The sequence below is a fragment of the Tamandua tetradactyla genome, chromosome 13 (assembly GCF_023851605.1).
Source record: "Tamandua tetradactyla isolate mTamTet1 chromosome 13, mTamTet1.pri, whole genome shotgun sequence".
In the NCBI taxonomy this organism is placed as follows: Eukaryota; Metazoa; Chordata; class Mammalia; order Pilosa; family Myrmecophagidae; genus Tamandua; species Tamandua tetradactyla.
In genome coordinates, this window is record NC_135339.1 from 75,019,521 (window position 1) to 75,034,729 (window position 15,209).

The window sequence follows — 15,209 nt, forward strand, 5'->3', positions numbered from 1 at the left end:
GGGTGGAAAGCTACACTGGTCTTTGGACTAAACCAGGGGCTGGCAACGCTCCCCAAACAGGGCTCCAAATTGCTGAACCTTGTTTTTCTGCTTACGTTGGTAAGCCAGGGGCACCAGGGAGTTCTTTGAATTTTCCTTTCCCAACTGCCTACCCCTTCTTTAGGCAACATTTTAGCAGGCTAAGTTTTAAATCTTATTGACTTTTCCGAAGAAAGATAGAGGAAGAAAAAAAAAATCAAGACATGCCCTAGGAGAAAAGTGACAGGTTTTATTCTAGATTCTCTTTTTTCTTGCTGGTTTTTATTTTGGGCAGATTGCATAACTTTTGTTTGGATGATGATTTCCTGGAGTGTCTTGGTGGCCCTTGATCAGCAGTTGACGGGTTTAGCCCAAATGCATTGTAAACCCCTGTTCCTTGTGCCTTGTGTGGCTGCTGTTTGCAGAGCGTGAAGGCAAGAAGCAGAATTCTGCTGGGGTTGCAAGTACTTCAGAAATCTCTTTAAGTTTTTGAGAGCCGGTTGGAGAGGGGAGATGCAGTGGCTTAGAACGGTAGGGCTGCAGCTGAGCTTTGGTGTACCAGGAAGGGGACCAAATAGAGTGACGGGAAAATTCCACTTCACTGGAGGGCTAGGGAATGAGTGGTTTAGGGCATGGGAGGCGAGTATTGATCTGGAGAGGTGAGGCTGGTTAACTAGGAAGGCTTTTGGTCACGTTGTGTCACTTATCCACATGTATTTGAGTTGAGGTAAGAAGTCCTGTTCATTTCTCTTTGTATAACTGTACTCATGTATAAACTTATGTATAAACATGCATATATTGGGGGATTTACTTTTGAGTGATTTAGAGAGTCTTACAGTATCTGAAGGGGTTTTAGTGTGATGATACGGAGTCTATTAATAACAATATAATAACTAGCTAATAATATGATAGCAAGCATTTACTAAGCACTCACCCTATGCCAGGCATTTAATCTTTCCAAGACTGGCCTGTGGCTATTTGTTCATAGTCCCATTTTACAGATGAGGAAACCGGAAGTCAAGAGAGGTATCCAAGCTTGTCCAAGCTGGCCCTGCTTTGGGGCGATCCGCCTTGTTGTCCTCCCTTGAAGACCTAACTTGACGTGAATTAGGCACTCAATATTTGTTGAGTGTATGGAGTTATGGAGCCCGGGGTCTGAACCCAGGTCTGAGCTGCCACCAGATCATGATCTGGGAACTTGGTCTGCATGTCTGCAGTTCCCAGGATGCCTGCTTTCCTATTTTGAATCCTCACATTAGTAGGTCTAATGAGCCCAGGGGGATTTAGTGGTCCAAAGGAAGAATGGAAGAAGGAATCAGGAGACATGGTGGAGGCTAGAACAGAGCTCCTGGGGTTCTTCCTGGGCATGCTGGCATGAAAAGCATAGCATGAACTGTCATTCAAAAGAATATGCATAGCATGAACTGTCATTGAAAAGGAGTGTATTTCCACGTCCATGGGTGGCTGGGTGCCATCCGCTTTGGGCCCACCTGTCTGCCACGTGAGCTGGGCTGAACTCCGGGAGCCCTTTTGGTCAGGATTGCTGTATGCTTACCTGTTCTTGAACAGGGACTCTGCTTCACGTGCCATTTTCTGTAGCAGCGAAACCTCATTACTTTGGCTCCATTTCTTTTAGGAGTTTGGGGAACTTTAGGTAGCCGAAGTTGAATCCTCAGGCCAGAGCCCCTTTCTAGGCTACGTGAAGAGAGGAAGAAGGATATGTTTAAAATAACCCACATGATTCTGGTTTACTTTCCCAATTGCGTGTCAGGAACAATGGTGGTTCATTACCAGCTGGTCTGGGCAGCCTCTCTGTTGACTTTCTGCATTTACTTACCTGAGCCACAGACTTCTCCTGCCTCCCTCTCCACACTCTGCAATGAGATTGCTTGCCCTACTAGCCTTCTCTTTCATATACCACTGAGCCTGCTGTGCAGCGGCTATACTGCAATTCACCAGCTTATATATATATATATCTCATGAGAGAGGTATTCTTATTCTCATAGTATATATCCTCAGTTTACAGGCAAGGATCCAGAGGCAGAGAGGGGTGAAGCCATTTGTTCAAATTTCTGGAGGTACTAAGCAGCAGATCTAGATGTGAACCCAAGCTTGCTAGCTCCAGAGTCCATGCTCTTAACCATTTTGTTGTACCACCTTGGTCTGTGTCAGTGAGATTTTAAGTTTATTTTTCACTACTGTTTCTTCTAGAACCTTCTGTGAGAAAGACCATTACTACTGAGTGATAAGGTGGCCTCTGTCAATTGAGTTTAATTCACGGAAGTTGGGTCAGGTGGGTAAAGAGAGGCTATGCAGTTCTTACCTTTGGCTACCCAGCCCTTCCCTGGGATCAAGTCCTCTTTGGACCTAATCATTCCACTTTCTTTAAGTTATACTTTTCTTCACATCTTCCATTGCTGTTGAAAGTCTGAGACCTGAAATGAGTTTTGTCTCCCAAATCCCTGGGAGCTCTAGAAGTAGAGATGGCAAGGTTCCGTGGTCAGGGCTGGTTGGGATTACAAATAAACTTGAAGCCTGGGAAACTTTCTTGCTATTAATAGTGTGGACCTTTGAGGGAGGGAATAACCAAATTGGATGCTGTTGGAATTGATTTTGCCCGTCCAGATGACATACTAATGAGCTAAGTGGTTAGCTTCAGATCGTTATTGCTGCTTCCCAAGCCAAGTTCTTTCAAAGACGAAGACCACAAAAGTAGAGAAAGTTTGGTTTAGAGAGGAACCGTGGTCCCATCAAGACAAGGAAGGATGGTCAGCTCGGGCCTGGACATGAGAAAATGAAGGGGACACTTGCTTTAGAAGTTGTGTCAACTAATTCTGCTTCTTCAACTACCCATTCCCCTCCACCGCACCCCCCCTTTTAATTGGAATTTGGTTTGGTCTCTGGACTTTTGATGGGGATATTTCCGTTTCTTCAGTGTCTTGGTTATTTCAGAAAGTTTCCCGTCAAGCCCTTAATTTCTGTGAGAGAGGGCACTCATACTCTCCAGGAAGAAAGTCTCGCAGCCCTAAGATCCTTATCTCCTCAAATCGGCCTCTTTGATTATAACATCCATTGTTCTGCTCTTTGCTCCTTAGCATAAACTGGCAGCCTATATATACAATTAAACAAAACAAAACAGCTTTCGATGTCTGAAGTGCCCGGAATATCACAGAGTTGAGGAGGAGACTTTGGAAGTGGACAGAACTGTATTTCCTTCCCCAAATGAGGTTATTGTGCTCGAAATATCTCCAGATAGTTTATTAAAGGAAACCACAGGCTTGGATCAGAGGCCTGGTTTTTCCTGCCCTGCAGTCTCATCTTGTCTCCTTTTGAGATCCGCCCCTCCCCCTTCTGCCCCACGCCCCCCAGCCCTCCTCTTAGAGGGGCCACCCTGCTTCTCGGTTTTGGTCTGGAGGCTGGGCAGCAGCGAGGGCTTCTGGCGCCCCCCACCTCACTCTAGACCCTGGCAGCCCCCCGCCTCTACGCATGAACGCCACCTGGAACGCGAGGAAAGAATTTGGGGTGTGGACTTCCTGGAGTGACTCGGGTTAGGCCGGTGGAGTCTGCAGTCCGACGGGAGCGTGTGGGCAGAGGGGCCCTTGTGCGGAGCTGCCCGGGACAGGAGGCCTGCCCTCGCCCTCGGCTCTGCCTAGCGCACAATTGAGACATTCAGCTTCTGTCTGAAAGGAAAGCGGGCCGAATGGCCCAGCAGACCTCCCAGACGAGGGCTTGTAGGAGAAGCAAATAGAGACAAGGATTACCGAGAGGGGAAACAACTGGGGCAGAGTCCTGGGAGAGAATGTTTATTTCCTTGCTCTCTAGGAGGGATTTGGAAAGAGCCGTAATCCTGGGTTAGGAGTAATTTGTTACAGCAAGATGATACTTGAGTGGCAGGCCGCTCCTGGCTGAGGCAGCAAGACTTGTGTGCAGGGGGGTCGTGGGGCCTGCAGAAGGTTAGCCTTCCGTAAATCTCCACCCTGGCTTGGGGGCTTGTTCCTCCCCAAGCAGAAGGAACCAGAGACACACTGCTGACCTTTCAGCTTCCTGGGTGTAGCGTTACGAAGCATCTCCACATGCTTGTCACAGCTAGAATTTGACAATAAGAATTTGGACAGGGAGGCCATGCTGGCTAAAGCTGCCGACCTCTTTCAGATGTGACAAGGAGGGGAAAAAAGACAAAACCCTGAAAATGCGGCATGGTTCACGGTTTCAGTGGGAGCTGGAGGACACTTGGTTTCTACGGAGACTGACTCAATAGCAAGTTAATTCATTGCTCTTTGATTGCCAGGCCTTGCGGTGTTGTCTTTTGTTTTCCTGGAATGGGGTGAGAAATTTAGAACGGGAAGAAGAACCTGATCAGAAGAATCCAAGCCTTGAGAGCTCCCAACCATGGAGAGAGGAAGGAATTAAAAAAAAAAACCTGCTGCCATCTGATGATTCATGCATTTAAAAAACCCTTCCGGGTCACTAGGACCCTGTTACTTGCTGGCTTTGTACCTCTCAGAGGTCATCTAATGGCTCAGTGTCCACCAGTTTGCATGGCAGGCCTTTCATTTGTGCCTTTTCAGTCCCCTGAGCGGATGGAAGAAGAAATAACAGATTGCAACTACCTGGATCTTAAATAATTCTTTTCCTTTTATTTCGTTTGCATGGTTTGATCTTTGAGGTCAAATAAATGGTAAAGAAGGGAGTGGGTTGTGGGACCTGAGAGGTAAGCAATTGCATGCCCATTTTTTGGACAGAGACACTGAAATACTGAGAGCGTTGTGAGCTGCCTGCAGACACAGGATAATGGAGACTGGATGGTAGGATTTAGATTTCCAAATGTCAGTGCTTCCTTTGACTCAGCTGCTCCGCTCTGTTCGTTTTTCGCCATCTGCCTTGAATTAGTTGCATATGTCCATTCCTCTCTCCTATCGTTCAACATCAGCACTTTTAAACCAGGGTACTCTGTGCACGTGGTAGCTCTCATGAAGTCTTGCACCTCCCCTGCCATTGTAACTGCCTCTCCCCAGGATCTAACACCAGCCAGAATTGTATTTGGAAGTTGCCTGTTTCCCAAGAAATGAAGCTGGCTTTGGAGGGTGTGTCTTTTAAAAGAACTGACTCACATGCTTTTCTGTTCATCCTTTGTGCATTATGGGTGGTGTGGGCATGTGTAAAAGTGAATGTGTGTGTTCTCCCCCTTTCCCCTCCCCAGACTCCGTCTCTTAAATAAATGTGTTGACCATCAAGCGTCTTGTTGCATTCTTATTCCGGAATGCCCTGTATCCAGCCAGGCTCCCAGGGATACCCTCACGTATCTCCTGAGCTGCACTATGTCTTCCAGCCTGTTTTTCCTGGTCTGCAGATGCTTGTACCTACCTCAGCGTGCTGTCGGAAAACTGGTGGTAACTAAAATATTCCAATTAACTGGATGGTCCTGGGCTTTTTCAAAGAAGCAAGTAATAAAAATATGATGGCTGCAAGATTTGATTCTAAAATAAAGGATTGTGAACGTTTATCTGCCTAAAGGTAGATGGCGTTTGGTCTGTTCATGTGAGTTTCCATCCAGTGCATGCAAACATTCGTTGTTTGTCAGTCACCAGCTGGGGAGCTGTGGGCAGTGTTGGCAGTTGGGAGACCTGTTTGAGCAAGATGGGAGGGCCAAGGGCTCTTAGTTCTTCAGTGGCTTCTTATCTTCTGACCCCTGACTCAGGGACCTGGGTGTTTGCAGCAGAACTGACATTTGCTTGAAATTCAGAGCCCCCTTCTTTGCAGGGGACTCGATCTTGAGCCTGCTTGGAGAGATGGTAGTTCTGAACTTCTTGTGGTCCTGGCAGAGCAGACTGCCTGTCTGAGTCTGGTTTCCCACTCGACCCCTCATTGGGGTTCGCCTTGGTTCTCGTACCCCGCGTGCCTTTGTTTCCCTCCCCTTGGAGATTTCTCTTCTGCACTGGGCTTGGACAAAACCGTCCTTGACCCATTATGCCTAGTCTCTTTTGGGAGTTCGCATGTGGTCAGTGGAAAGACTCAGTAGGGTGTAGACAAAAGAGTTCTGGCCTGCAGATGATCCAGAAACCCAGAGGGACCAGCCTCTCCAAGAGGAGCAACTAGTTCCAAACTCCCCACCCCATCTCGTATTATCGATACCGCTTTCCAACATGAAAAATTAGAGTGGGGATACCCAGATATCCCTAAAGATTTTGAGAAGGATCAAAAGAGAAGGTGGAATTATAACAGAGAAGTTAGAATTTAACAGATGAATATGACTGCCGAATCATTATACTGATATTTCTTTCAGTCTCCAGTGTCTTGGAGCATCTAGAGGGAAAAACCTAAAATTGTGGAACTGTAACCCATACCAGACTCTGAAATCTGTTCTACTTGTTACAGTGTACTTTGAAATGTATTGCTTTTATGTTTTGTTTTATTTTTTTTGGTATATGTTATATTTCACAATAAGAAATGTTTCTAAAAAAGTTCTGGCCTGAAAAAGGCCCTGAATTCTGATTTGGATTCCTCAGCTGTTGGATGATCAAGTCACTTAATGTCTCTCTGCCTCAATTTCTTCTGCTTTGAAATGGATTTGGAGAGTATCTGCTTTGACTTTCTAAAAAAAGGATGTAGTGACAATCAATTTAGAGATTTGAAGAGCTTTTGAGAAAGTAAGAGGGAATCTGCAAATGTACAGTTTGCTAAAAATAGGTACTGCCCAGTATTGATATCTTATGTCACTCATCAGAGTCACCTGGTGAGTTAAAAAAAAAAGTGCAACCCCCTAGGCCCCATTCCCAGATTTGATTTAGCAGCTGTGGTGTGGACCAGGAGAAAAGTCTTTTATAAACAGCCCAGCCAGGTTTAGGAATGATGGGGTATGTCACCATCATTAATCAAATCCTTATTTACAGGCTTCTACTTTCTTTGTGTCAGTCTTTGTGCCATTAGTTGACGGACTCATCGACTGGTCTTGGATGACTTTCCTAGCCTTCGGGATATTTAGTCCACACTGGACACAGAGTTTATGGTTAGTAGGAAGTCACAAGGAGAAAGGGATTTTTGACATCATGCTTCCTACTTTCTTATTATAGACTTAGGCCCGGAGTGGAAAAGGGGGCTTCCCCAGTTAATGGCAGAGCCGGGCCTGGAGAACAGGTTTCCAGACTCTTCCCTACTGCACTGTGCTGATCCCAGGTGCACACAGTCATAATTTTAGGAGTGACTTTTTGGGGAGGTTGAAAGGAAGGGCTGGGTCTCAGCTGCAGAAGGACATCTGGGAGTAAGAGGAAGTGGCCGGTGAAATTCTATCCAGGTTGTGCGTTGATGAGCTGCCGTACCTTAAGCCTCCCTGCAAAACCACTGACCTGGCAAATGCAAAAAATAGCTAAGGGGCAGGACTCTCGGATGGTTGGCGGGGCAAAGATAACAGTGAGTTCCAGATTGCAATTATCGGATTGTTTTTCTGTTGTTTGGTGGTTTTGCTTTGTTTTCTCCCTTACTACCCAGGGCCTCAGTAGAACAGTATTCTTGAAGGAATATAATTTCATGTTTGCCTAGTGATCTGGGGTGGGGGTGGGGCGGGAAGCTATGACAGATGCTGGGGAAGGATTATTGGGGCTACTGTAAGGCATTCCTTTGGCCATACATTTGTGAGACACTGAACCCTGGTTGTCATTCAGTAAGGATGCCGAATGGTTGATAGGAATACCCCAGGAAGGGTAGAGGGGCGTGAGAAGGAAAGTTAGGATGACGTAGAAACATGCTTGCCATTTGGAGTCATGGCAAGCCCAGGTCTTGTGCTGTGACCTCAGGCAAGCCCAGGTCTTGTGCTGTTGACCTTGATTTATTCTTGGTAAGACATTGATTGGTAACTTTCTGTACTGAATATGGTGATGAATTCTAAAATACTTTAGGACCCTTTAAAATATTATGATTCAGAAGAAAAAGGCTAACCATAAGGAATGATTCTAAATGTAGACCTAGAAAACCAGGGCTGTAAGAAATGTTTTATATACACAAGTGCCTTGGTGTCCTGTCACCCACCTGCCCCTCCCCCTACCTCCCTCCCCAATCTCCCCCCACCCCCAATATTTTGATGTTGAGAAACAGAATAGTGACTCTTAAGGGAAACATTTCTGAGTTCCTACTATGTTGAATTTCATTTAAAATCAAAAAGGCAGCCCTGATATTTCATTGAAGTGTTTTCTGCGGCATTATTCTTACCTAAGTTTGGAGTGTACCCAGCCTTCTGAGGTCCAGTTTTTTTCTCTCCTAAGTAACAGCAGTACATATGCATTTATGCTAAATCCCACATTCCTGAATTTCTTCTTCTATGCGGTCATGCTTTATAGACAAAATGGAAACTAAGGGTCTCTGTGGTATTTCAAAAGAAGCAATTCCTGGAATATCTTTTAACAAAACTAGGACAAAGCAGCCAACTCTTCCATACCTGCTGCATTTGCAGGAAAATTGGTCAAACAGATTTTGGGATCATGCCCCTGATAATCCTGCAGGATCTGAAGCTGCTTTTGAAATAGTTTCACAGATTTTATGTAAGGTATATTTGATCAGTGCTAACTTCTGGAAAGCCGTTGTTACCTGTATGATTCAGAAGGTAGGACAGAATATTAAACTATTCACAACCTCTTTATATTTAACCTTTCTGGATAAATTGAGGTTTCTCTAGCCCCAAGATAAAATTACTTTATAGAAGATGGGCTGGAATTTCCATCTTCTGTTTCTAAGAAAAGATGTGGGTTCACAAGGAGACTCCCAAGGAAAGCCTGTCCTTTTATAGGTGTGTGTGTGTTTGTGTTTGTGTATATGCATTTTATAGGAGTGCCTCGGAAATAAGAGCTCTGGGAAAAATACATTTGTGTCTACTTCTGGGTGTGATATTTGTGCTTCTCATTTTCTCCCTTATTTAATTTTTCTGGGTTTCCTTTTGTAATGAGTGCCTTTTGGTAGTCTTTGTCTTTAATGATGTGAAAATCATTATGGTTCTCTAACTTTTTAACTGCGTATTTGTAGTAGAGTTGGTACAAATGGCCCACGATGAGGTGGCTTGGCGATGGTGGAAGCAAGCCACCTGGGAGGGAAGGAAGGATTGCTGATGGTGGACACGATGAGCTCTGTGGTTGTGGTACCCTTGCTTTTGGGCAGAGTATTGACTTTGCAAGTTTATAGGAAGGACACCTACAGCTTTCGGGCACGTATGAGTTAGGAAGATATGGCAGTGACACTCCATCATGAGGATGGTATCCAATTAATTGGATTGCTTGTGAAATTAATGTTCTTCATAAAAAGCTGCCTTTTTCTGAAATAGCTTGGGTTGGAAAAGCTGTTGTTTTGGGTTGTTTGTTAGCTAGTCTGAAAGCCCCAGGAGTTGTAAGCTTGCTGCCCCTGCATACTCATCGACCACACGGAAGACAAAGGACTTCAAAATTTTAAGCCAGTTTTTTCCGGGTCGATAGGCTTTCTGTGGGACATGGTTTTCTAGAAGAGACCACTGAACAGCCTGTTCACACACCACAGCAGCACCCCCTTCCCCACCCCAGTGCTCCCCTTTGCCCGGAGCCCACAGCTGATGTTATCTGCTGGTGGTGGGCAGGGTTGGATCCTCTGTGGGCTTCGTGCCGCCTTTGGCATATGTGAACATCTATAAGTCGAAAGGCTCTGGGGTCCGGAGCTTCTGTGCCTAGAGAGTTGATCCCAGAACACCTGGCCCACCTCACCCGTAACCGGAGGGATGTCAGCCTGGTGTCCTCTTTCGTGGTGACCTGATGATGTGTGACAGCGACCAGTGTCTCCTGGGAAGTGGGGGGCGAACTTCTGAACACACGAAACTTTTCCAGGCAGCATTGCCCAGGGATTTTTAAAATTTCCATTCTGGAAAGGAGGGGGTAGTTATTTTGGTGAGATCGTGGTCTAGTGGTTAGACCTTGTGACCGGGAGTCATTGCCAAGGGGCTCAGAGTCTCTTCCAAACTGTTCCCCCCAAACTCAGGTCTGCCTGTGAAGGTTCAGTCCAAAACATTGCCTTCGGGCCACCGAGCTTGCCTGTGATTAAGTTTAGCTGCCTGGTTTTAAGGCCCCGTGAGGGAAGTCATCCTGTCTGATGTGATTTTGCAGGGCTTTACACATTTCTTCCTAAAGCCAGCGGATGGTAAACGACGGCCATGGGCTAAAGCCTGCCCGCTGCCTGTTTTTATACGGCCTGCGAACTAAGAACGCTTCTTGTATTTTTCAGTGGTTGGGAAAAAAAATCAAAAGGAGAATAATGTTCCCTGACCCATCAAAGTTATATGAAGTTCTTTCAGTATCCGTAAATAAAGTTTTATTGGAACACAGCCATGTGCATTTGTTTTGGTATTGCCTGTGGCCTCTTTTGTGCGACGATGGCAGAGCGCAGAGGAGTTGTGACTTAGTCTCACAGAGCCTGAAATATTTGCTATCGAGCCCTTTACAGAAAAAGTTTGCCAGCCCCTGCCTTGAACAAATAATGGGGCTAATGCCACTTGCCCGTCCATCTGCTGAAGGGAGTGAATGAAAGGAAGCTCTGTGAAGCCACTCTGGTGTTTTATCAAGGATGTGGCGTTTCCTGGTAACATCATCATCCTCCTTATCATTGTCCTTTGAGTTATCCTGTTTGTTTAGAAAATAAATTCATACAAAGCCCTCAGAAGCAGCAACGAGGAGGAAGGTAGGGTCTCTGACCAATCCCTGGCCGTCATTTTTGCCCCGCTGGTCGTTCAGAGGATGGAGACGCCTTGGTTGTAGGAGATCAGCTTTGCGTTTAGGTCCAGAGTCCTGCCAAAGCTAGATCCTGCTCAGACCTTCTGACTTAGAAGATCCTTATATTAGCCTTTCCTTTTTTTTGGAGGGGAGAGAGGTAGAGGAGCAGATATGAGAAATATTGACCTTTTTTCTTTTTGCTGACAATTTAACAGCCTTTAAAAAATTTCTTTTGATTCCCTTTGGGTCACTGGTGTTGGAGATATCTCAGGACTTTGCCCAGAGGTCTGAAGCTTAACTTACGTTCCTTGAGACGTGTCATGAAATACACGATTTGGGGGTGGGGGACCCTAATGGGCTGTGATCAGAACATTGTTATTAAACAAAAGAGGAAATGCTTATGCCAAGATGGTCTTGTTTTTTACAGAATGAAAGCTGAGCAGACTCCATTTCAACAGTTTTCAATGCAGGAATTCCCACAGCCCCATTTGATTGCAGTTTGTTGAAAAGTTTAATGTTTTTGTAGGCAATTCATAATTTCCACGTTGAACAGTCTAAGAGGAAGAGAGCTGGAGCCCAGAGTTGTTTTTATAGTGGTATGGTGGGAACTTTTTCTTCTTTCTTTCTTTTTTTTTTTTTTTTCCACAAAAGGATGTAAAACCAAAGTTGGGAAAATCTGGCATGGTGTTCCAAGCCTTTCGTAAATCAGAGATACCTCTTCCTTCCTTTAGGTCTTCTTTTAGGACCCAACAGAATAGAATTTCCTGCTGCTTAATGTCTCCGGAAGGAAAAGATTTTCCTTTAGGCCCTAATGGTCCCTAATTTCCTTTTTCTTCCCTTTATTTATTTATTTTCCCTATTAATAAGGTCTGATTGTAGAAGATGGAGGAACCTGGGAAACTCATCACTTTTGGAGGAGGTTAATAACTTCCTTTAAAAAATCCTGTAATAGTGCTTATTGCCCCAAAAGGAACCTTCTCAGCCTGAATGCCAGTTAAGATCCAAGGTTTGGGCACGGGTGTTCGGGGACCCTGGGGGTCAGTGGCATCAGGTTGCATCGGGAAGGAGAGGTTGGAACTGTCACTGCAGTGTGGCTGCTAGTTGGCGGGACAGGATGCCTTCCTCCACCATCTGGATTCACTTAGCTCTCTCTGGGCAGTGGGGCCGAGTCTCATTTCCTCCAGCCAGTAATGTTATATAGGCAATGATCCTGGGCTGCCCTACCGTAATTGAAAATTATGTGTATTGTAGGCTTGGAGTGCTGAAATGTAGCCTCATAAAAATATGTGGTGCAGGTAGCCTGCGGAGATTGGATATGGCACACAATGAAGCTTTTATGTAAAGTAAGAATTATAAGTTATCACGTTAATATTGCATTATGGGGATGACAATTCTTGGGTGAGGGTCTTCCAACAAGACCTACATTTCCTAATTCTGTGGTGTTTGGATACAGTCAAATCAGGTCTGCAGATGGCCAAGGATGAAAACTTGTCCACGACTCTAACCTTCACTGCGCTCGCTGAGGGCAGCGTGGTGGGGAGGTGTCTGGTGACTCAGCTTGGTATTTTTGTTCATGGGTTTGTATGGCATGGAGAGGTGAGTGTTGTTGAGTGTCCATTTTGGTGGACCTCAAGGAAGTGACTGTTGAGTGATTTTGACCAATGCGGCCCATGTATTTATGTGGCAAGTGAGGATGGGAAGAAGTCAGGGTGAGATGGGGCAGGACACGTGCCAGCGTAGCCCTCTTGCCCATGTGACTGGTTGTCTGGGGGAGACCTTGGACACGTTTGCTAGAGTCGTTCTCAACCCACGCAGATGCTGCGCCCGAGGAAGGTGTGTGGAAATGGTTTGATTGTTAGAATGACTGTGGGTTCCTGCTGGTGTTTACTGCCTGACATCCCCTCACCCCTGCCTACAGCACAGATAGGCTAAGCCCTCCAGTTTATGATGGAAAGACTGAAGGTCCACGAAGAACTAGTCCCGCGTCGACTTACTGACAACCAGAACTAGTAACCAGGTTTCCTCACCACAGGAGGCTTCCAGGCAAAAGTTCTGAAGTGAGGAATGCACTTGAACCTTACCTTGGTTACATCTAGGTTGGAAAAGTGTCTGTGTGCTTGGCCTGTGGGCTCGTGGGCTGGGACCTTCTGGCTTTAGGTATAACCGAGTTTGGTTTGAATTAGCGGGGACAGCTCTGTCTTTGAAGAACCTGATGGATGTGCCTTGTGGATGGCTTTGGCTTTTCCTCTCACATGGGTTTGCTCAATCAAGCCCTTCCTTATTTCTGGACCACCCTTGGCTGTCCATTTTCTTTCTATTAAAATCTTCCCTGTTTATGAAGACCTCCTCTGTGTGGCATTTCTTAGTCCCTCATTTGTTCATGGGTTTGTATTTATTAGATTCTTGCCTTCTTGGCATTCCCTAGGCAAGACAAATCTCTGTCACAGCTTCACCACATTCTATCTTGAGTTAGCTGTGTTGTCTTCCTCCTGGTGCATAAGCTTCCTGAAGGCAGCTGTGTCTCCATAATCCTTCGCAAGAAGCTTGTGCAAAAAGCAAGGTTTAATCAGTGTTCATTGGGTAAATTTGTTGTGAAATTAATAGAAAAAACTGGCTTTTTATTTTGCTTTGGATGTTTGAAAAGATCAAGATGGCTCTTTCTGCACCCTTGGCATTAATGGATGCCTTCGTCAGTAGCCCTCAGCGGTTCTGATCTTAGCACTGTTCCAAATTCTCTCTCATTGTCTGAAGCTTTCCAAGTGAAACTGGTATAACGTCACCGACAAAAATCATTTGCCCAGGAGTAGCTTGGATTTGTACTACCTGTCTCTCAGAATAAGCCTTCTCGCCTCAGTTTTCCTTTCTGCAAAAAGGGGGGTTAGCTTCCTGGAGCGTCAGACCCCTCTGAAAGCTGATGTGTCTCTTTAGACAACAGTAGCTCTCTTTCCCTTGTGCCAATGTATTTACTTTGTGCCTCTGAGGAGGGTAGGGGTAGACATAATTGGAGTGTACCTTTATTTTCATCACCACGGCAAACCTGGGCATAATTAGGAATATCTCCTGCCTCCTAAGAAGAGTATATAAATTGCTTTGTCCCCTCTTTGTGCATCTTTTATCAAAAATAGTTGTGTTTTGTGGGCTCTTGGGTCAGATGGGGAACTCTGTCCACACCTTACTCGAGTAGCCTCCGCTCACTAAAGGGAAGATCCACACACGTACTCAACTTTCTTTAAAGAGAAAAGTGATGACATCTTGGAAGTCACCTGTTTGCTGAAAGAGCAGATTCGGAATTGCTGGTCTCTGAGGATGCTGCTAGCTTGAGATTTGCATTTGTTTTCTTCCTTAGGAGAAGCTCTGTGTTCCCTTCTTCACTCTGTCCCCTCACTGCTGCTCCCTTCTACAAGAGGCAGAATTAATGAAATGATTTTATCTGAGACCACTCTGTGGTGTGAATGCAGACTACTCTCATGCAAATGCAAAACTGTAGTTGCTTGTCATATTGATATCCTGTGTGTACACATGGGGTGGGAGCTGTAAGGGGCAACCTGTTGGCCTTGCTTGGTTTTATTGTTTTTTGCATGCTTTTAAGTTTTTCGGTTTCTGATACCTGGAACAGTATCTCTTGCTCTAGCTCTTTTGCTTTTCTTCCCTAAATTCATTGTTTCCCCTTCTCATTTTTGTCTCCTCCGTCCAGTATCTCCAGATGAAATGGCCGCTGCTTGATGTTCAGGCAGGGAGCCTCCAGAGCAGGCAAGCCCTCAAGGACGCCCGGTCGCCGTCGCCGGCGCACATTGTCGTAAGTGACCTCTCTCCAAGACGATGATTTCCTTTCCTCGGGCACATGAATCAAAGCTCTCTTGACAACAGGCCTCGTTGATCAGCTTTTCTTACTTTAAACCTTTTTTTTGGAATATTCATGGATATGAGTTAATCTGTAAGGCATTCTTTTTCCTTTACTGGTTTTAGATATTGTAACCTACCCTGACATTTTCCAAACCTTTATCCTGTTCTGCTTATATGGGGTTAGAATCTAGTCTCGTAGGGTTCAGTTAATAGGAGACAATCACTGTGGTTTGGAGGGGACTAGGAATGATATCAGAGCAATTTTTAAAAATATGCTAACCAAAATCTTTCCAGAAAAAAAATCATTTAGGGGAGGTGAGGTGGGGAGGAGGGAGTCAGAGAGTTCAAGAGAAGCCCTGAGTTATTTCAGACATTCAAATGTGTCAATCCTCCCCCCTCCCCGCAGTTTATATTTGTTAGAAAGTAACTTTCTACACTAACATCAGAACAATTACTCCTGGGCTGATTTATTCTAAGCCTAGAGTAGAAATGAATTTGGAAAGGTTTAAATTAAACTTAATCTGTATATCCATGGGCTTTGAAAGCATGTGGGTTTGATATAGGAAGCATTTGTTTTTAGTACTAAGAGACTACAACATAAAGTATGTGTCTACATATATTTTTAATGCACTTTCT

At 45.2% G+C, this 15,209-nt stretch overlaps 1 protein-coding gene across 30 annotated transcripts in view; it reads left to right on the forward strand.

Moving 5' to 3' along the window:
• TCF7L2 (transcription factor 7 like 2) overlaps positions 1–15,209 on the forward strand; it is a 191,370-nt gene that overhangs the window by 62,182 nt on the left and 113,979 nt on the right. For 29 of the 30 annotated variants that reach the window (XM_077126042.1, XM_077126043.1, XM_077126049.1 and 26 more), the window contains one exon: positions 14,425–14,526. The exons of the other annotated variant lie outside the window; for it this stretch is intronic. In XM_077126042.1, coding sequence (XP_076982157.1) covers positions 14,425–14,526 — 102 coding nt within the window. The remainder of the gene's footprint in view (positions 1–14,424; positions 14,527–15,209) is intronic. 30 annotated transcript variants of the gene reach the window in all.